The sequence below is a fragment of the Symphalangus syndactylus genome, chromosome 2 (assembly GCF_028878055.3).
Source record: "Symphalangus syndactylus isolate Jambi chromosome 2, NHGRI_mSymSyn1-v2.1_pri, whole genome shotgun sequence".
Taxonomy (NCBI): Eukaryota; Metazoa; Chordata; class Mammalia; order Primates; family Hylobatidae; genus Symphalangus; species Symphalangus syndactylus.
The window spans coordinates 34188783-34210653 of NC_072424.2; the positions used below are offsets into that span (position 1 = coordinate 34188783).

Genomic DNA, 21871 nt, shown 5'->3' on the forward strand with positions numbered 1-21871 from the left:
TCTCATGAGATACACACAAAATATGCATAATGAACATCACACACACACACACCACCTTATTCCTTCTTTTACGAAAGGAATTGGAAGCACAGCAAACATATAACTAAAAGATTTTGAAGTGAAGCTCTGGAATTCAAAAGAGTATGCTGCTGCCCTCTGAATCATGGTAGCTATTAGCAGTTTTAAAAATTAGAAAGAGAGCCGGGCACAGTGGCTCATGCCTGTAATCTCAGCACTTTGGGAGGCCAAGGCAGGTGGATCGCTTGAGGTCAGGAGTTCGAGACCAGCCTGGCCAACATGGTGAAAACCCTGTCTCTACTAAAAATACAAAAATTAGCCAGGCATGGTGGCGTGCACCTGTAATCCCAGCTATTCAAGAAACCGAGGCAGGAGAATCACTTGAACCTGGGAGGCAGAGGTTGCAGTGAGCCAAGATCGCGTCACTGCACACCAACCTGGATGACAGAGCAAGACTCCGTCTCAAAAAAGAAAAAAAGTAGAAAGACGAGAATAGTAATTCTACATAATAATTAAAAGTAGGACCATGGTCTCCACATCCTATTAAGATGTGTCATTTCCATTTCAAATAACCTGATAGTTTTGCGTAAATTGATCTTTTCAGGTGAATTCCATGAGTTTTTTTTTTAATCTATTCTAAATTCTGCCATTAGGATAACAGAAACTGTTTTAAATGCAGGGTGAAAATAAATCAAAACGTAAGGACATAAATATATTATTTACCTGAGCCTCAACCAGATTTTTGCTATACAGATTCCTGTCTGATCTCACAGCTTCATATAGGTTCTGTTGCTGTTTTAATTTAATCTCTGATTCAGCTATTTTTTTCCTGTAGTCGAAAATCTGCATTTCACGAACTTTTATGTCTTCCATGTTCATAAGGACCTGGAGGAGAAAGAAGTATATGAATGTGGTTAAATAGCCCATCTGTGCTTATTGGTTCAGGACAAACGGAGTTTTTTATCTAAGGGTGGCTGGTAGAGATGCCAGTAATCAGAAAATCTGACAGTGGCTATAATCACTGCTGTACAACACAGAAATTCAGTCCAACTGACTAGGAGCAAACATACATTTTATCTATACTAGAGTTCTGCTCAAGTATAAAGCTTTACGCAGTTATTTTGTGATCACAAGAAAGAAAAAAAAAAGAGAAGAAATTCTTTCAATTCTGAAAACCTCTCCTGACCACCCTACCCCCAAAAAAAGGCTTAAACAGGTCTTAACACAAAGCACTAAGAAAGATAAGAGATAACCCAGCTGTTTGGCCACACTGGCTGCCTATAAAATTAACCACGAGAAAGAAAAACGGTCTTTGAACTTTGATAGCAATCATAATGCTATCTTGCCAATGTTAAACTCACTCCATCAGGGGAACTGAAAAGCACTCCGTAAAAATGCATTCTATTGTGCACAAAATACTTCCAGAAAAGATGGGATGCAAGAACTACTGCCTCATTTTTGCAAGTATGAAAAACCAGCACCTGAAATTCCACCATGTGTCAATACCTCTCAACAAGCCATGCACACAGTAGCAATGACGTCATCATGACTCTCTGCTGCAATGTCCACAGAAGTTGCTTTTTTAAAGGTAAACTTCTTTAAAAAGTCCTTAAGAAGAAAAATTTTCACGAAGAAATTTGATTAAATCAAGGAAACTACCATGTAAATAACAGCTAGAGCACATAAGGAGAAAATTCTTAAGAAAATTTCGCTGTGTTTCTTGGTGTTCCCTTAATTAATGGTTGCAATGGGAGGACACAGAACAATGTAACAGAGCATGGAGGAAAAGGGGACACATATGAGGAAACAGGGCCATGTCTCTGGGCCCACATCTCTGAGGAAGTGACAGTTTACCTAGAACGAAAGGTGGAAAAGGACCTCTTAGACTTCTGCCATCCTGATATTCACCATGACTCAGGTGTGGGCTACTTGTGAGCAACATGTTCCCAAATTATTGCACTTACAAGAATCTGTTTTTTCCACTTGCAGAATTACCATCCCAGAAAATACATAAATGAGAAGTCCGGTTCTATTCTTTCCCTATCAGAGTTAACGATGGCTATTATTTTAAATATTTATCCTTTATATATTTAAATAAGCACCTTTCAAAAATTTTTTACAGGTGCTTAAGGAGGGATGGGATTGCATTTTAGTGAATGTCTTTCAATGTATATAATTTTGTACTATTCGTTCTTATCGGGTCAATTGATTTGATAAACCTAGTAACAGATTTTTCCTTTTAAAAATATTTTAATTTCTTTATATATAGTTCCATGTGCCATAATTTAAAATAAATTCATAATTGTGAAATATACATTTATTTTCCTTATTTACTTGAACTTTCTTTCTCCCTTCAACATCAGCCCCTCTTCTACATGAAACAAAACTAGGTTAACAATCTACTATGTATTCTTCCATATTTTTCATTGGATTCTGCATATTCTATTCAGGTCTACAACCTAATAATAATAGCTAATATTCATCAGTTACTTTCTATGTACCTGATATTTTACATGTATTCGCTCCTTTAATCTCTCAAAAATCCTCTAAGATATGTACTATTAATGCCCCCAATTTTACAAAGAAGGAAACAGATCAAAATAAGTAATATTTACAAAGTTATTCAATGAGTAAATAGACAACTACACAGATTTGTTTGTTTTCTGTTTTGCTTTTTGGGGTTTGTTTTTACTTTTTAGCCAAATGGGATCTTATAATTACTCTTACGCACTTTCCTTTTTATCATCGAATAATACCTTGTAGAAATCATCACTCTAATTCATTCTCTTTAAAGGTTGCATAATATCCTACAGCATGGGTGTGCCATCATAATTTAATTCTTCTCCACTGATGGGCATTAACTTTGTTTCCACTTTTTTGCCACTCTGAACCATGCTACAGGAAACATTTTTGTATGTGTATTCTCATGCACTTGTGCTTTTACTTCTGTAGGATGCATTCCCAGGAGTGGAATAGCTGGCTCAAAAGACATATATATTTTCAACTTTAATAGATATTGCTAGATTGCTTTCCAAAATGGCTGTAACACTTTACATTTCCACACCACCAGCAATAGCTTTCTTAATAGAAAACTATCCTTGCAGCTTCAGGATAAACCCTCTTTGGTCATACTGGATGATTCTTTTAATGTACTGTTGAATTTGGTTTGCTGGAATTTCATTTAGGATTCTGCATGCATTTTCCCAAGTGAGCTAGGCTTATATCTCTTTTTAGTTCTTTTTTAATCTCAAGGTTTCTGTTGGTTTCATAACGTGAACAGAGTACATTTCTGTTCACTCATTCATTCACTCCCCATTTATTCATTCTCTCCATGAACAGGTACTGAAGACCTATCTATGGCAGGCACTGTAAAAGCACGCATGATAGAAAGAAGAATAAGACACGTTCCCTACCCTCAAGTTCACTTGTAGGGAGTGACTTCACCATAGAATGGATAATCAAGGAATGGATATAACCAGTAAACTGAGATATGCACCAAGTGTTATGGGAGAATCTAAGACTGAAAAGTTAATGCTTAATAGATTGAAAATACTTTGAACAGCATCATCAGCATTCAGAATATCAAGAAGCACGTTAGAGAAAGGAAAAAAATTGTTTGTTCAGTCACTTTCAGAGATGCTAGAACAAGAATAATTCTTTGCACAGGGAGAATAATGCCACAGAGAAAGGAGGTAGCCAGGGGCATTTCTTTCTTGAGCATCCAACTAGCATGGTCTGTCTTTCTGCAGACAACATGCACAAAAGTCACAAACTTGCTTCTGGATTCTTGAAGCTGGAGTAATAAGAACCCATCAGGATACCAAAAAGATAAAAGGAATTAACAAATATTGAAACGAACGGAAAAGACAATTTACAAGCAATGTATTTCTAAGTGTTGGGACTCGGTTTATTTTTATGGAAATCATTCAGGCCAAAGTCATGCAGAAGTTCAAATCCTGAAAATTCATAAAGTATATGGGTGTTAAGTAGTAGCCAAACCTCTTGTCAGCAAGCTGCCCCCCTTAGAAGTGGTATATCAAAGACACAGGCTGCCAGCTGTGGGGCTGGAGCTTAATTAATATACACTTTGAGATACCTCAAACCAACTCATAAGATAAATCACATCCAAATATAGAAAGTTTTATTACAGCCAGAGAATTGCTGCTCCTGGCACTCCTAGGCTTCAGGGGAGTCCAGAAAATGCTTACAGTGCGCGACAAAAGTACAGCCTCAGTTTATAACCTACTCCTACCTTTTCTTTTGCTGTTAAAACAACCTGCCAATAGAAATAAGAGTGAGATAGAAATCAATAATGCATACAGGAAAACTGCAACAAAGCCAAAACATCACATAGACCAAGGTGGGATTAGAAAGTAGGTCATTGCATTTGGAACCCCTTAACGTAAATTTGATGAATTATCAGTACAATAAACTTCTCAAATAAGTTTTTCAGACTTGATGTCAATGGTTTGAATGCTGACAATGCTTTTACCTTCATAATGAAACTGAAAAACTCACTCTGCAAAAATAGAAAACAACTATGCGCCCCGGCCTGTGAAATGTTGAGTCTTCCCTATTTTTCTTGCCTTGTTATTGTTACCCTCTATCTTGAGTTTAGAGAGGCATATCTATGGCTTTGATTCATTTGTATAACATATTATATTATGAATGGGGGATATAATAATATCTATCTCACAGGGCTATTATGAGGATTTAAGTGAGAGAATATACGTCTGTGCCAGCATATAAGTACTTAGCATATAGTAATTTAATCATTTAATAAATGTTAACAAATTATTATGATAGTTTATACTATGTCACATTACATAATACTAGTACTTTAAAAAGTTAATTCGATTTTCCTCCGAATCAAATCCTACTCTGCAGGAAAAGTAATGATATGAAGTATGCTTCTTTTATTATTATAGAAAAAGCTTATAATTTGTGTTCCCTTGATTCCTCTCTCCATGATTCTACCCAATTACAGAGGCTCTGTATAAAATTCAAATTAACATCAACGAAACAGGAGCTTTATTTCATTATGGAGCTATCTATCTAGTGGACAATATTTCTTTAATCAATTTTTGGTTTCTTTGCTTGCATGAAGTCCTTGAAAGCACATTATTATTCATTTCCTGGAACCTCTGTCCCAAAGAGCTTTGCTTGACACTGTTATAGGCAAATGAGCAAAGAGCTAGGAAATTTGTTGTTAGGGATTTGTTGCAAAAGAATGTTTTTGGGCTTATAAAATGTCTGGGAGGTGACTGCCAGAAGTTTAATATTTGAAATGAAAAAAGAGGGAGATCTTAAAATGAGGCAAGTGCATCATGTGAAAAATGTTCAGCAGATTTAATAATTTACTAGGAATGGTTTTACCTAGAACATGTAAAAGTTCAGAAAGCAGGAAATATGGTAGACCACAACTTACCATGCCATTTCTCATGCCTCTCAATTTATCTGAATAGTGAAATTTAGAGGGCAGCAAAGGAAAATCATGAGGATAAAAACTGCTGTAATCCTGGGGTAGATTATCTTACGGTTTAACAAATGTTCACTCTCTCCCCTTGTCCCACAACCTAAAGAGAGAAGTGCATTTCCCTTGCTGTTGATGTTAGCCTTGGCCATGTGACTCGCTATAGCCAATGGGAGGTCAGAATATTAGACAAGTAGAGAGACACGAAATGTGCCTGTATGCGTGGTTTTGTCTCTTGTTCTCCTTCCTTCCCCCATGAGAGGAACATGCACGTGGAGGATAAGAAATACGTGGTCCAGAACTGAGCCCAACCCACATCCCAGAGCCAAGTCCAGGCAAGCCCAGGTTAGGTCAGCTGAACCTCTGTCGACTGCAGGTGTGTGAATAAGAAATAAGTGCTTGTTTTTGTATCCCACTGAGATGTTGTGGCTATTTATCATGCACTATTATTATTGCAAGTGTTGACAGAGATAAACACATAGGAAAAGGTTTGGGATTCTGAGCCATCCAGTTCAGGCACAAAAGCGGATCTTCTTTCTCACTGGCAAATGCCAAGCTAAATGAATACAATATAATGTAGGAGTTTAGCATCTTCGAGTTCACTTTTCTTTCTCTAAGCAAGAAAGAACAAGAAGGCAAATGTTGATTCTGTTTTGCAGCTCAGAAGGAAGAGACCAGACCTGGAAGTCACTTACAGCTAAAAATGCCAATGATAATTCACATAAAATCGTCCATCATGGTAACATGTTTCACATGAATTTAAAGGAAGGGCAGACCGATTGTCATAAGTAAATATATTATTAGAAAATAACTTGACACAGATACTTAAAAGTGAGCCTCTGACTAGCTAACTCAGATGTCCAATTATGCTTTCCATTCATTCTTAGTTCAAAAAATATTTGAGTATTTACTTAGTAAATAAGTAATATGAAGAACTCAAAATTGAATAAGGGTCACCCCCAAGAAGCCAGTGTGTAGAATGAGGCAGACATATGTAAATAACAGTTACGTGCACACAGTCCTCCTCAACTGCCAGAGGGGAGCCAAGTACAGAGGAATTAGAGATCACTTTTAATAAAGCTTCTTGGGAAAGGTGGAATTTTATTTGGTCCCCGAAGGAAAGGCAAGGTTATTAATAGTGTTTATTTTTTAAATCAGGATACTAAAATAATACATATCCATTTTACTTTTTCTTTTATTTATTTATTTATTCATTTATTTATTTTTGAGATGGTATTTCACTCTTGTCACCCAAGCTGGAGTGCAATGGCGTGATCTCAGCTCACTGCAACCTCACCTCCCAGGTTCAAGCGATTCGCCTGCCTCAGCCTCCCAAGTAGCTGGGATTACAGGTGCCCACCACCACACCCAGCTAATTTTTGTATTTTTGGTAGAAACAACGTTTCACCATGTTGGCCAGGCTGGACTTGAACTCCTGACCTCAGGTGATCCACCCACCTCAGCCTCCCAAAGTGTTGGGATTACAGGCATGAGCCACCATGCCCAGCCCATCCATTTTAGAATAGCTAAAAAAAAAAAAAAAGAAAGGAAAAGAAAAGAAAAGAAAAAAAGAAAAAGCAAAAGCAAAAAAGGAACAAATTAAAACAATTTGTATCCTTATCACCCAAAGATAACCACTATTAATATGTTAATATGGTTCCTTCCACTCATTTTCCTATTAAAACAAAAACAAGTAACTAGGCATCTATCTGCTTTTTCTTCTTGCCTAAATTCTCACAGAGAATTTTTCTCCATTATTGTAGATGAAACACATACACAAAAGCACTTTCCCCTAGGGCAAGTCTATGAGAGTCTCCTGTCACTGATTTTGCCTGGAACATGGTCAGCCTGTACAGTTCTTTCTTCATCTCCAGAAAATATTTTCCCACTACATCCTTGACTAGCGGCTCATTTCCATAATCAGAAACCAACTATCTGCAGGCTGGTTTCTATTCTCTGCCCTCTTCTCTCTTATCTTCTCTATGATCATTTTTGTAGAGACCAGGTCTCCCATGTTGCCCAGGGTGGTCTTGAACTCCTGGCCTCAAGGGATCCTCCTGCCTCAGCCTCCCAAAGTGCTAAGATTACAGGCATGAGCCACCACACCTGGCCTGATTCCATTTTCCACAACAATCAATTCTGTTCTTTACTAACTTTGGTGTGGATTTTAAATCTGCCTTTTTTTTTTTTTTTTTTTTAGTTTTTATACAATTGATCCTTATTTTGTCCAACTCTTCCTTTTTATTTCATCTTTGCTTTTTCCTAGACGTAACACCATGTTGGATTTATAACTCAGGTGATAGTCCTGTATTCTACTGGGGTCACCTTGTCCTTTACAACAACAACAAATCTAGACTTTCCATCCGTGTGCTGCGAAGCCCCCGAACCCTCTAATATCTCCATGAATTCTTGGAGGAATTGCATTTCTTCTACTGGCTGTGGCTCTGGTTTGCTGTTGCCATAGCATTCTAGATTCTCAGGTGCATCTTGTCTCTTGCACATACTGTCCTTTTTCTGGGATGTGTCACCTCACATCCTCACCACCCCACGCCTGTGCCTCCAAAGTGCAATCACAATGCAGGGTTGATGTAGCAGATTTGCCACCGGAGGTTTGAGGAACTTAACATCAAATATTGGACATCACTGTTTTCTGCAATTCCTCCATCATTCCTGTCTCAGGGAACTCCTCACTTCCAGCAGCGCCCAGCCTACTGCCTTGATGCTGACGTTGTGTGCCCTCCTCTCCCATTCTTCCCCATCTACTCCCCATTTCCTGCTCACCACCCACTCCTCCTTTCCCACTTCCTGTTACTTTTCTCACATGACTGTTTCACTCTGGTTCATGGAGCCTCACCTTTCAAACCAAGGCAAATATCAAGGTATTTTGCTAAACAAAGACTGTTCCTCCCACAAGGGGAAACTTGGCACCAGGTTTTACATACTTACACTCTTTGAAGGGAGCCAAACCTTTTCTCTGCATTTTCTTCTATTAGGTTAAGAACCTTATGAAATTGCTGATAGTCAATTGTTTCTTATTTACCACAAAAAGGCAATTTCAAAGGGTTCAACCTAAAGTTCTTGCCATAGAAGCATTTTCAGAGCCAGACCTTTACCTTGGGGCTTCTAGAAGCCATTCTCTTTCTTTGGTTCTCAGGCATGTTTTCCCATAGGCTCCATTAGGCTGCATTTTTCTTTATTCATTCTTGAGCAAGACAGGATTTACCACAACCTAAGAACAATGCCATTAAGGTGAAGGGGTTTACCTTTGCCCAACTCTTAGTACCCTAGGGTGGTGGCAGATCTACTTTCAAATCAACAGCAAGAAACACAGTGACATGCCAAGTCCCAGTCCACCTCCCAATTTCTAATATTCTTTAGTGACATTGGAGGAGCCAAATTAGGTATGTCTCCAGTCCTTTTTGTATGCACACAGACAAAACTGGAGACAAACTCTACAAATAATTTTGCATTGTCTTTCTCAGATTCATATTAGAAACATATTCCCATCTTTAAAAATAATTTGCAAACACATGATTTTAACAGCTACATAACACTATGTCAAATAAATGTAACATGATTTATTTAACCTTGGGGGGGGCTGATTCCTAGTTCTAATTATTATAAATTATGTTTTGAAAAAATATTCTTTCCTATAAATCTCTCCATTTCTTATTTTTCATTAGATTCAGTTTTTTCTTAAAAAGGAAAATTCTGGGTCAAAAAGATAAACTTGGAACAATGTATACTCACTTTAGAAGTAGATGAAAATGTCAGTTTCATGACATCTTCCCCAGCCTTTGATATTATTTCTCAATACCATACAAATAGAACGCACATAAGGGAGCTTTTTGTTTGTGAGAATGAGTGTGTGTGTGTGTGTGTGTGTGTGTTGGACAGTAAAGAAAGAAAGAAATATGAGAAGGGGACAAAGAGACATACATCTCCTTAAGAAGTCCAGAGATGCACAAGTTGCATAGCAACTGATATATGCTGACAGGGGTTAAGCAAGACACAGAAAAATTGTGGGTGATAGGCAATATTTTAAGAACTTGTGTTTAAATTATTCAGGTAAGACATTATGCGCGGTTAAATATCAGAACTTGTGAAAACAATTAACAACAAAACTTGGTATCCGAATCTCTCTTTTACAAGGAAGCCAAGAAAAATATACAATTGTATATTAAAATCAGTGGCAGCATTCTTTTTACCACTTATCATCTATCCATTTGTTTAACAAATACTTTTTTGGTGTCTCTCATGTGCCAGGATGCTAGAAATAAAGAAATGAATGAAATAAAGTCCTTGCCCCCAAAACTCACTATAAAGTGGATAAAACAAATATGCAAATAAATAATTACACTATAGGTTGATAATCATCATTCCAGAGACATTAACAAATCCATAAAAGTACGAAGTGACAAGCTCTGCCCATAAGGAATCAGAGGAAGCTTGAACTGAGCATTTGAGTTAGGTCTTGAAGGGTGAATAGGAATATGCCATGCAGAGAAAGTACAGAACTTTCCACAGAGAACAAAGAGCTTGGACTCTATCCCATTAATGCAGAGTATCCCAACTGCTGTGCCTTGCATGGGTTTCAGATATGTGCTAAAATATTGATTTTACTATACCCACAGGATGGCCAGGTGGGACCTGGGCAGCTGGCATCCCTGGATTGGTTCCTCCAGCCCTAAACAGCCTCATCTCCTTATTCCCATGTGCCACTGACATGTGTATTAGTACATTTTCATACTGCTACAAAAAACTTCCCTGTGACTGGGTAATTCATAAAGAAAAGAGGTTTAATTGACTCCCAGTTCCACTGGCTAGGGAAGCCTCAGGAAACTTACAATCATGGTGGATGGGGAAGCAGGCATCTTCTTCACAAGTCACCAGGAAAGAAAAGAATGAAGGAGGAACTTCTAAACACTTATAAAACCAACAGTTCACATGAGAACTCACTCACCATCAGGAGAACAGCTTGGGGAAAACTCCTCCATGATCCAATCACCTCCCTCCCTCGACATATGGGGATTACAATTCAAGACGAGATTTGGGTGGAGACACAGAGCTAAACCATATCAACATGTAATTTTTTACATATGCTGTGATGTGAAAAGTGTTAGGAAGCCCTGCCCCAGGGAGAGGTGACAGAGGTTTATATCCAGAGTAATAATAAAACCACACTGGAATTTTTAAGAGTTAGCTCTGATGGTGGTGTGATGGCACCTCGGAATGGAGAGAAATTGCTTATCAGGAAGAAGAAACTGGAGGCTGCAACAGATGACATTTTATGTTCAAATGTATTTGCTGCCTCACCCTACAGGGCCCTTCCCTAAGGAGGACCACACTCCTGCCTAGGATGTCCGGCACAGCCCTGTGACTTGCTTGGCCAGTGGAATATGAGTGGGTAGGATCTGTGCCCTTCCCTTGTCAGCAGAGGCTCGGAAGCACCCTGAGGGTCCACTGTTTCACCATTTCCCTTTGTCCAGAGGCCAGGGCATCCTGACAGAGTCAGCCTGGAAAGAAGAGGACAAAAAGCAGGGATGCAGCTGACCTGCAAAGGCCAGTTATATGAGCAAAACATAGATCTTTATTGCTGCGAACCACTAAGGTTTGAAGGTTATTTGTGCAGTGTAAACTGATGAATACAGAAGCTAACGTGCAAGTCCAAGCTCGATAATACCAGGGCCTAAACTGACAACGAGTCCTCAGAGTCAGTAAATCAATCGCCGGAGCTTCTAAGATGGTTAAGTCAGAAGAGAAATATGCTCTGCTCCAATGGCTCCCAATTAGGGGTGTGAGAATCCATTGGGGATCACTGTCCTGCAGAGTTAGACAAAGCCAAGGCACTGCGCTCCTCCAGTGGCCCTTCCCAAAGCGTCTGCAAGGCATTGATTTAGTCTAAGTGGGAAGAAGCTGACTTCCTATTAGTAAAGCTTGTTTCCCACTTTATTTCTGTAATACAAATATTGGCTGTCCCCTTGTCACCTTCTTTGACATTTCACTCCAAAAAAAAAAAAAATTTAAGCATGCAGGAGCATTGGTAAGCACTACAGAATGTAACCTGAATTTCATTGAGGAGATGGAAGAGAGGGCTTACCTTGCATAATAGATCACATCTTGCTAGGGGGAGAAAGGGTGATTAAATAAGCCTTTTCTCCCAAACTTTCTTATCAGCCTCATAACTAAAACTTTTCTCCATTTCCCAGCCTCTCACCCCATTCCTAGACCACTGCTCTGTGCCATCTATGAATGCATTAAAGAGAGTACTATTTTAACCACTCATGCTTAATGCAGGCAATGCACTAAGACAGCTGACTAAAATGAAATCCAAATCTCCAAAGCCATTCTTGGAGACATATATCCTCGAGCCTTCCCTCTCCTAAACAGTTTATAAGAAGCAGAGATCTAGAACTCAGCTCCCCAATGTGTGGATTTCCTCCATTGGTGTTTGTTTGTTTGTTTGTTTGTTTGTTTGTTTGTTTTGAGACAGGGTCTCACTCTGTTGCCCAGGCTGGAGTGCAGTGCTGCAACCACAGCTCACTGTAGCCTCCACCTCCCGGCCTCAAGCGTTCCTCCCACCTCAGCCCTCCAAGTAGTTGGGACCATAGGAGCACACCACCATGCCTGACTAATTTTTGTATTTTTTGTAGAGACAGGGTTTCACCATGCTGTCCAGGCTAGTCTCAAACTCCTGGCCTCAAGCTATCCACCCGCCTTTGGCCTCCCAGAGTGCTGGGATTACAGATGTGAGCCATCGCGCCCAGCTCACAATAGTTTTTTTCCTTTTTATTGTATTTTATTTTATGTTGGTAGAGACAGGGTCTCGACATGTTGCCCAGGCTGCTTGTGAGCTCCCAGCCTCAAGCAATCATCCTGCCTCAGCTTCCCAAGTGCTGAGATTGCAGGAGTTCACAATCGTTTTAGAATAAAAAATGTTCTTTGAATATTGACACACCTAGCAGATGCAGTAGTCACTCACATCTTAACTTGTGGTCATTTAATTAGATGCTTTTCTCCTAACATCAAGTTGGAGTCCTTTCCCTGAGGAGACAAAAGTTTCAGTGACAGATGGTGGGTGGGTGCAGAGACTGGAGAGTTGAGAGATGATGCTGGCAGCCCTGGTGCCAGCCCAGGGATGCTGCACAGCAGGGCAACAGAGAAGAGGGAGAACCCAGAAGTTGGAAGAGGGCCCTGGAAAGTAGAAATGAGAGAGCACCGAGCATAAACATTGTCCTTTTCACAATGTGGCCCAGGATCAGCTCGGAAACAGCTTATATTTCGTCCACATCATTCCTCCCAAATCTTCACACAAATTACAAGCAGAAATCTGAATAAATTCTCTTTGCAACAGTTTGTGACCATCAGAAATGCGGAGGAAGGAACGTGCCTCTGCTCCACCCACAGCATCACTGAGCAGCTACCTTTTGCGTAAGGTCACTGGCTTGGCTGATGTACCGGTCACGCTCCTTTTCCAGATGAAAGATGATCTTTCTCTGCTTCTGAGCCTCATCTTTGTAGTTCTGGATTTCTCCCTCCAGGTTCCTCTTGGCTTGTTCATGGAGCTTTACCAAGTCTGTCTGCTTCTGGGTCGCATTGACCGCCTTAAGCATGTTCTAAAAATAAAGGCACAAAGCAGTCCCATTACTCATAATGTTTGAGGATTTGGGGTTAAGTTTACCCTCTGCCTCATCTCTAGCATAATTACATAGCTTGTCTTTTGGATGAATAAAAATGATCATGTTCTCTACAGCTTATTAAGAGTTTGTTATGCTAATTTTGCACAAGGCACTTTAAACACACATATAAATACACTAAGCAACCACGATGTCCCTAAGAAATGGGCACCATATTGCCCCATTTTAGAGGTAGGAAACTGAGACTGAAGAGTTAAGCTACTTGCCCACAAGTTCATACAACGGGGAAGTGGCAGAGCAAAGATGTGTATCTATGGCTGGCTAACCCCAGAGTCCATGCCTTTAACCTCTAGTCTAGTTCTAGCCTTTATCTCATGAGGTTAGAACTGAACCTAATCATATAACATGGGCTTTGATTACAAAGGAAGATAAAAAGCAGCTTAATAAAAACGCAGATACCTAGAATTAACATATGACCCAATCATTTCACTCCTGGATATATACCCAAAACAAATGAAAGCAAAAACTTGTACATGAGTATTTATAGTAAAATAATTCACAAAAGCCAAAAGATAGACACAACCCAAATGTTCATCAACTGATAAACAGATAAGCAAAATATAGTATATCCACACAGTGGAATAGCCTTCAGCCATAAAAAGGAATGAAGTACCGATGCATGCTACAACAATGGATGAACTTTGAAAACACTGTTCTGAATGAAACATGCCAGACACTAAAGTTCACATAGTGTATGATCCCATTTATATAAATATCCAGGACAGTCAGATCCATAAAAACTGAAAGCAGATTCGTAGTTGCCAGGGGTGGGAGGAGGGGGGGATAGAGAGTGGCTGCTGAATAGGTACAGGGTTTCTTCTGGGGGGACGAGATTGTGAAACTAGATTGTGGTGACGGTTGCCCAACATTGTGAATGTACTAAATGTCACTAATGGTAAATTTTGTGTTGTGTGTATTTAACCACAACAAAAACAATTAACCCAGTTTTTTTTAAAAATACAGATGCTCGTGTTCCAACTCCAAAGTTTCTGATTCAGTGGGTCTGGGATAGGACCCAGGCACCTCCTTTTTTTTTTTTTTTTTTTTTTTTTTTTTAAGCTGCACTGGAGATTTCTGATGCTGAAAAAGGAAACACCTTGGGTTGGCTGCCCAAGTTCCCCTGAAACACAGAGTAAGTAGCAGTGCAATCTGGCAGCCATGCTCATGCAAAAGGGTTCACCTCTTTAACCGCAACTGAATGGATCAAATGACACTTCCCCAGGACTTTTGAAATAGGGCCTTTAGATTTTTGCGACTCAGTAGAAGATATAACCTTGGGAGCTATTGGTGACAGCCATTTTTTGTCATATGGACTGGAAAACAGAAAGAGACAGTGACAATCTTCACTGAAAGAAGAATGGAGCAAAAACTCAGCAGGAAGTCAACTGGCAGAGAGAGATGCTTTCATCCCAAGAATGCCAGGCCAGTTTCCAACGGGTTCCTGAGGCCCAGCTGTATCCTTGAGTTCCATGAGGCACTTTAGAGTTCCTTCTCAAATCTCTAACCAACACAGAACTGCAGATAGGTCTGAAAACTGCTGGACAATACTCAGGTAAAATGCCTATTAAATGTTGGTTGGGTGACAATGTAGAAAACAGAAAAGGTCAACTTTTTTTTCAAGTATTGGGTTAAACATTTGTTCTATAAAAGATAAAGCCACTTCCACATGACACTAAAAGAATCAAAATATATTCATGTTGCTACCTGTCAAAACCATGTCACTCATTCTTTGGATGAAGGTGGCATTTCAACTGAGTTAATGAGGAAAGAATGTATTATCAGTTGAAGTTCATTGCATACCTGCAGAGTCGGGTGCTGTGCTAGGCACTAAGAATACAAAGGCCAGGAAATAAAAAATACAAAAGTAGACCCCGCCCTAAAGGAAGAATTGACATTAATCAAATCAACAAATAAATGTAAAATTACTATTGCACTACATGTCTTATCATGGCAGAAAACCTATTGGTTGTTTATTAGTACATATAAAATATAAACAGATTAAATGTGTGTTGAATATAAATTTAAAAATCTAAATTCAACATTATTGTTTATATGTACAAATGTATAGGATAAAAAAGCAATTTCCAAGATTGTCCAAGGAATAAAAACACTTCAATGATTTTCTTTAAAAGTGCTTAACATGTGAAGATCTAATCTATCAGTTCCTGAGATTCCCTGAACAGTCTATTTTAGGCTAAAGTATAGTGTATTTTGTCAACATTCGTTCAATTCTGGGAAACCTAAAGAAATAATGAAAGTCAGAATGAACAAATGTAGACCGTTTCTGCTTTAATGAGATGAAACTGTCTTGGCCGCGGCTGTTGTAGAAGCACCCTGCCACCATCCCCCACAAACCCCCAGCCATCCACACCTGGCCTGTGGCTTCTTCCTTCCTGGAAGAAATCCTTGAGCAGGAAAATTTACCCTAAATCCCTGTAGTTAATCTCCTAAAAGTGACTTTCAATGGAAAAACTCTTCAGGAAGTGGGATAGGAAAAAGGAGGGGTCCTACATTTAATGGAGAATCTTCAGAGCTCTGCCTTCAAGCTGCCATAACCCCTCCCTTAGCTTTGGACCACACTGAGCTGGAAGGTCAGACAAGATAAGGACAGAAAACAAAAACCGAAACCTACAGCAACCCTGAAAAGGTGGAAGAAAGCTTAGCCCTGCCATTCCTACACCTAACACCTCAGAGTTAAAATTCAATTAGCACTCACTTGTAATTTTTGGATTAGCAAGTTGTCGATTATAGATATTAAATTCAGAGGTGTTGATCAACTGCTTAGGATGCCAAATAGCACACCAGCAATGAAAACAGAATCCACAAAACACCCTGAAATCCCCTCCTGGCTTATATGCTAATTCTCCAAAGTCTTTTTGTGTTCTCAGGTGATAATGCAATTGCAATTCATGGCCAGTGAATGGTAGACTGTAGGCAGCTGCTTAGAGGAAAATTAAGCACTATTATATATTCTAATCCACTTTTGTTTGCCTCGGAGTTTTCTTTTCCCATCCAACTGGTTATAGCCAGATATTACAGTGCTGAAGAAAGACATTTATTTACCAGTGTGACTGTAACACACTCACCTTGTTTAGTATGTCCCTTTCTCTCAGAAGCTCGTCCATTGCCTTTCTATCAAGTTCTGCTTGTTTCTTTGAAGCCTCCACCTCTAAGTCCCCAGGGAGAAAAAATAATAATAAATGTAGAGTCGACCTAAGAGAATCTACAAAAGCCGAAGTGATACAAAAACTGCTTTACATGTTTGTCTCTAGCTATAAAACTACTATTAGCCGAGTGTATGTGATCTTTGGTATAACCAAGTGAGGTAGGTCTCCCTCTCTCACTAAAGAGATGGAAACTGAGGCTTGCAGAGATTAATCCATTTGCCAAAAGTCTGAAGCCAACAGGTGACAGGGCTAAGATTTCTATAACGCCAAAATGTCCTTGCTCTTTTTCCTTTTTTTTTTTTTTTTTGAGACGGAGCTTTGCTCTGTCGCCCAGGCTGGAGTGCAGTGGTGCAATCTCAGCTCTGCAACCTCCACCTCCCAGGTTCAAGGGATTTTCCTGCCTCAGCCTCTCGAGCAGCTGGGACTACAGGTGCAGCACCACTATGCCCGGCTAATTATTTTTTGTATTTTTAGTAGAGACAGGTGAGGACTAGCTCTGATTATTTTTATCTTGCCCAAATTCCTATCTAAGAGGTCTGGGGAGTCATGCCCTACAAAACATAAATTCTCATCTGATGGGTTTTATTTAACCCTGTATATCGTGACTTACTTTCCAATCTGACTCTGGCATAACAAGGAAGAAAATCGAAATATTTAACCCCAAAATGTATTTCCTTGCCATACCTTGAAATTGCCCTGCAAAGTCTCTTGTGGGAAAAATCCACATTCTATAGAGAATCCCCTTTTCCCTTCCTTCCTTTCCAGATCCAGGAGATAATCAACAAAAAGCCAGGTCCCCTTTTAGGTCCAATAAGAAACATTTTATAACCTGCTGTCTCTGAAGTCTGCTATCTGAGAGCTTCCTCTGCACAATAAAACTTGGTCTCCACAATCGTTTATCTAAACCTGAGCATTTCCTTTCTATTGATCCCAGGTCTTCAGATAAACTCAACCAACTGTCAATCAGAAAATGTTTAAATTTACCTATAGCATGGAAGCCCCCCCACCCCGCCCACCCCCCGGTTTGAATTGTCCTGCTTTTCTGAACCAAACCAATGTATTTCTTAAATGTATTTGATTGATGTCTCGTGCCTTTCTAAAATATATAAAACCAAGCTGTACCCCGACCACTTTGGGCACATGTTCTCAGGACCTCCTGAGGTCTGTGTTACGGGCCATTGTCAGTCACATGTGCCCCAGAATAAATCTCTTAAAATATTTTACAGAGTTTGATTATTTCGACAACACTGGGTTTCACCATGTTGGCCAGGCTGGTCTCGAACTCCCGATCTCAGGTGATCTGCCTGTCTCAACCTCCCAAACTGCTGGGATTACAGACAGGCATGAGCTACTGCACCTGGCCCCTTGCTGTTTTTACATGTTTTTTATTACACAAGTAAATAGAAATACAGAACGAAATTAGAAATTCAGATAAACGGAAGTGAAAAAATTTAAATCAACCAGAATCTACTTAGTATTTTAATATGTCTTTTTCCCAGCTTATTCTTATGTAAATATACGTGTGTATATAAATATATTTATATATATTTATAAATATATATTTTTTATATATTTATAAATATATATATTTATATATATATTTGTAAATAAACATACACCCCAAAAGGGAATCATAGTACACTAAGTATATAGTACACTCTATATTCTGTATAGAGAATACAGAATATAGAAAATTTTTACTTTTAATTTTTATGTTTAATCTCTCAATCTTGGTTTTATGGTTTCAACATTTGGTGTTGAGTTTTTCCCCCAAGACAGAAGGTCATTGTACACATAGTATACTATTTTGTAGCTTGCTTTTATAATTAACAAGCACAGAATGCCTTTCCATACTATAAATGTGCATCAGCATCCGAATTTTTAATAACTCCATGGTTTTTCGCTGTGTGAAAATACATAATTTATTTAGCCAATCCCTCATTTTAACATTTAAGTTGCTTCTTTTTCTTTTTTTTTTTTTTTTGCAGTTATAAGCAATAATCCTGTGAAAGTTCTTATTCATATTTTTCGTGTAGAAGAGGAAGTCCTGGATCAAAGGGGATTTTTAAAAGACATTTCTCTCCTACTGCCAAATTTCTCTCTAGAAAATTAATAGCAATTTAAATCCACACCCAAACCACCGCTGGATATCATCATTCTCTTTGATCTTTGACAGTCTGATAGATGTTTAAAAACCAATATGTCAGTATTTAATTTGCATTTCTTTGCTTAGTAGTGAAGTTTACTACTTCTTCATGTTTAATGATGATTTATTTGTATTTCTGTTTTTCAAATTGCCCAATTTGCCGTTTGCCAATTTCTCTCATAATATGTTTATCCTTTCTGGATTTTTTTTTTTTTTTTTCTGAGACAGGGTCTTGCTCTGTCACCCAGGCTGGAGTGCAGTGGTGCAACTACAGCTCACTGCAAGCTCTGCCTCTCAGCCCCCTGAGTATTGGGACTACAGGCGTGTGCCACCATGCCCAGCTAATTTTTATCTTTCTTTCTTTTTTTCTTCTGGTAGAGATGGGGTTTTGCCATATTGCCCAGGCTGGTCTCAGACTCCTGGGCTCAAGCAATCCACGCACCAAAGCCTCCTAAAGTGCTGGGATTATAGGCATGAGCCACCACTCCCGACCATTTTGTGGATTTTTAAAAGAAGCCCTTTACATATAATAAAGAGCTCTGACATTCTTTTAGTCGATTTGCCTTCATTTATAGAGAATACAGAATATAGAAAATTTTAACTTTTATTTCATTTAATCTCTCAATCTTGGCTTTATGGTTTCAACATTTGGTATTGACTTTTTCCCCAAAAACAGAAGCTTATTGTCATGCCATTATTTTCTTAATAATCCATACCGCACACTGGTATGAAACAACACCTTACCTTAGATGATAAGCTAGAGTCTTTTCTGGCCTTTCCAATCATTTTCATTGATCTGTTTATCTGGACATCATCACTATACAATTTGATTATTGAAGATTTATACATTTAAACATCTAGGAAGGCAAATCTTCCCTTATTTCCCAGATTTCATTTCAATTTTCAATTCTATTTCATTTCTATTCTATTTCATTTCTATTTTCATATGTTTGTTATTCTGGAGAAACTCTAGAATCAATTTTTGAGTCCCATACAACATAACTTACTGAATTTTAAAGAGACTTGCTCTGTCACCCAGGCTGGAGTGCAGTATGTGCAATCATAGCTCACTGCAACCTTGACCTCCTGGACTCAAGTGATCCTCCTGCCTCAGCCTCCCAAGTAGCTGGGACTATAGGCATGTGCCACTACAGGTGTGCAGGAGCATGCCACCACACCTGGCAATTTTTTTTTTGAAGAGATACTATCTCAATATATTGCCTAGACTGGCCTTGAACCCCTAGCCTTAAGTGACTGGCCTTGAACCCCTAGCCTTAAGTGATCCTTCTGTCTCAGCCTCCCAAAGTGCTGGGATTATAGGTGTAAGCCACCATGCCAGGTCCCAACTCACTGAAATTTTTTTGGAAAAATTAAATGTATAAATTAACTTGGACAGATTTATATTTTTATCCTATTGAGTTTCCTCATCCAGGAACTTGATATATCTCTCCATCTTTCAAGTCTTCCTTTATATCCCTCAATAGAATTTTGTGGCTTTTTTAATATATAGATCTTGCAGATATCTTCGTAACTTTATTCACAGATATTTTATTACTTTAGTTGCTATTGTGAGGAGAATTTTTTCCATTATATACTCTGATTTTTTTGGTATGAAAAAAAGCTATTGATATCTACATATTTATTTTATAACCTGCCACCCTACTGAACTCTATTAACCTTTCTTGTTAGTTCTGGTAGTTTTTCAGTTTATTTCTTGGTTTCTGTGGTAGAAAATCATAACATGTAGGAGAGAGACCCATGCTTCTAACCGTTATGCCCAGTGCCACTTTTTGGTTGAACACATCAAAAGGACGTGATCCCTAAGAAGAAATAATGATATTGATGATACCTATAAAGTAGTCAAAAGAGAGAGAATGATAACTTTGTATACATGATTTAAGGATGAAGGGTTGGGCTCAACGCCAAATGGGTAAAACTTTTTTTTCCAAAGCTTAGAACTATTGCAAACAAAAACATAGAAATTTAAATATGGAAGTGTTTTGATAATCAGCCAGTTACAAAAAATGCTCTTAAAGTTCCATTTTTCTTCATTTCTGTCACAGAAAGTATTAGATTGAAAACTCACACTAGACTGTAGGTATCCTGAGGGCAGAGTCCTCCATGCACCCAGCACCTAGAATAATGCCTGCCCATAGTCTGGGTTTGATTTATTGAATGGATGAACAGAGAAACTGCTGAGATAAGCTGCAACTGCATCTCAATAAAACATTCTTTCTTGACGTCTTAGAAGGAAAAATATCTACAAAGACCTAAGTGATAAATATTTCTTTTTTCTCTCTCTCTCTTTTTCTTTTTTATTTTTTGAAACAGAGTCTCACTCTGTCACCCAGGCTGGAGTGCAGTGGCACAATCTCAGCTCACTGCAACCTCCGCCTCCCAGGTTCAAGCGATTCTCCTGCCTCAGCCTCCCAAGTAGCTGGGATTACAGGCACCCGCTACCATGCCCAGCTAATTTTTGTATTTTTAGTAGAGACAGGGTTTTACCATGTTGGCCAGGCTGATCTTGAACTCCTGACCTCAGGTGATCTGCCTGCCTCAGCCTCCTAAAGTGCTGAGATTACAGGCATGAGACACCACACTCTGCCTTAATTTTTTTTTTTCAGACAAGAGTCTCACTAGTGACAAATATTTCTAATAATTCTATCCAGAGATTTAGATTGTACCTTTTAGTGAGGAATGTATGCTTTTGTGCTTTTATGTATGTTGTCTCATTTAGTGATTGACAAATTACAGCCACCTGGGTAAAGTCAACGGGACACAGATGTTCCTGTCTCACATACTTCAGTGGAGTCAGAATTCATACCCAGGTTCTTTGTCTCCAAGTTCAGAGCTGTTTCTGCTGCACCAAATTTGACAAGTATACTGTATTTTAATTATATTTTTTATTCAGAAAACAAGAATATATATGGATGATGATGGATGGAATGTAATTAGCACTTACTGTGTGTGCCAGGCAGTGCCCACAAGTGCTCTGTGTTCACTTATTTCACCCCCAACCACCAGATGTGGGGAGATGGGATCTAAACCCAGGCAGCTCTGACTCCAGGGTTTGTGTCCTTACTGATTTCTCTGTACCTCCCTGTGGCACTTAAATTTTCCCTTCACAGGTCGGTTATAACTGAGTAAGACAGGGGTTCATCACATGGCAAAGTACTGACAGAGAGAAGATGTTAGAAGCCATTCATTTTGTTCCACTGATTCTTAGTGCAATATTGTCCCAGATACTGCTAATGAAGGATATTCATTCTAATGATATCCACTATCTTCTGTGGAAAAGAAGAACTAAAGCAGGTCATGTGAACCTCAGACATAAGAGTTTAGATGCTATTTACTCCATGGACAAATACTG

General features: G+C 38.9%; 1 protein-coding gene across 1 annotated transcript in view; it reads right to left on the reverse strand.

Moving 5' to 3' along the window:
- CFAP58 (cilia and flagella associated protein 58) overlaps nucleotides 1–21871 on the reverse strand; it is a 102993-nt gene that overhangs the window by 61794 nt on the left and 19328 nt on the right. Inside the window, exons 8-10 of the mRNA XM_055249910.2 lie at nucleotides 16275–16357; nucleotides 12916–13107; nucleotides 742–903 (exon numbers count right to left, since the gene is read on the reverse strand). Coding sequence (XP_055105885.2) covers nucleotides 742–903; nucleotides 12916–13107; nucleotides 16275–16357 — 437 coding nt within the window. The remainder of the gene's footprint in view (nucleotides 1–741; nucleotides 904–12915; nucleotides 13108–16274; nucleotides 16358–21871) is intronic.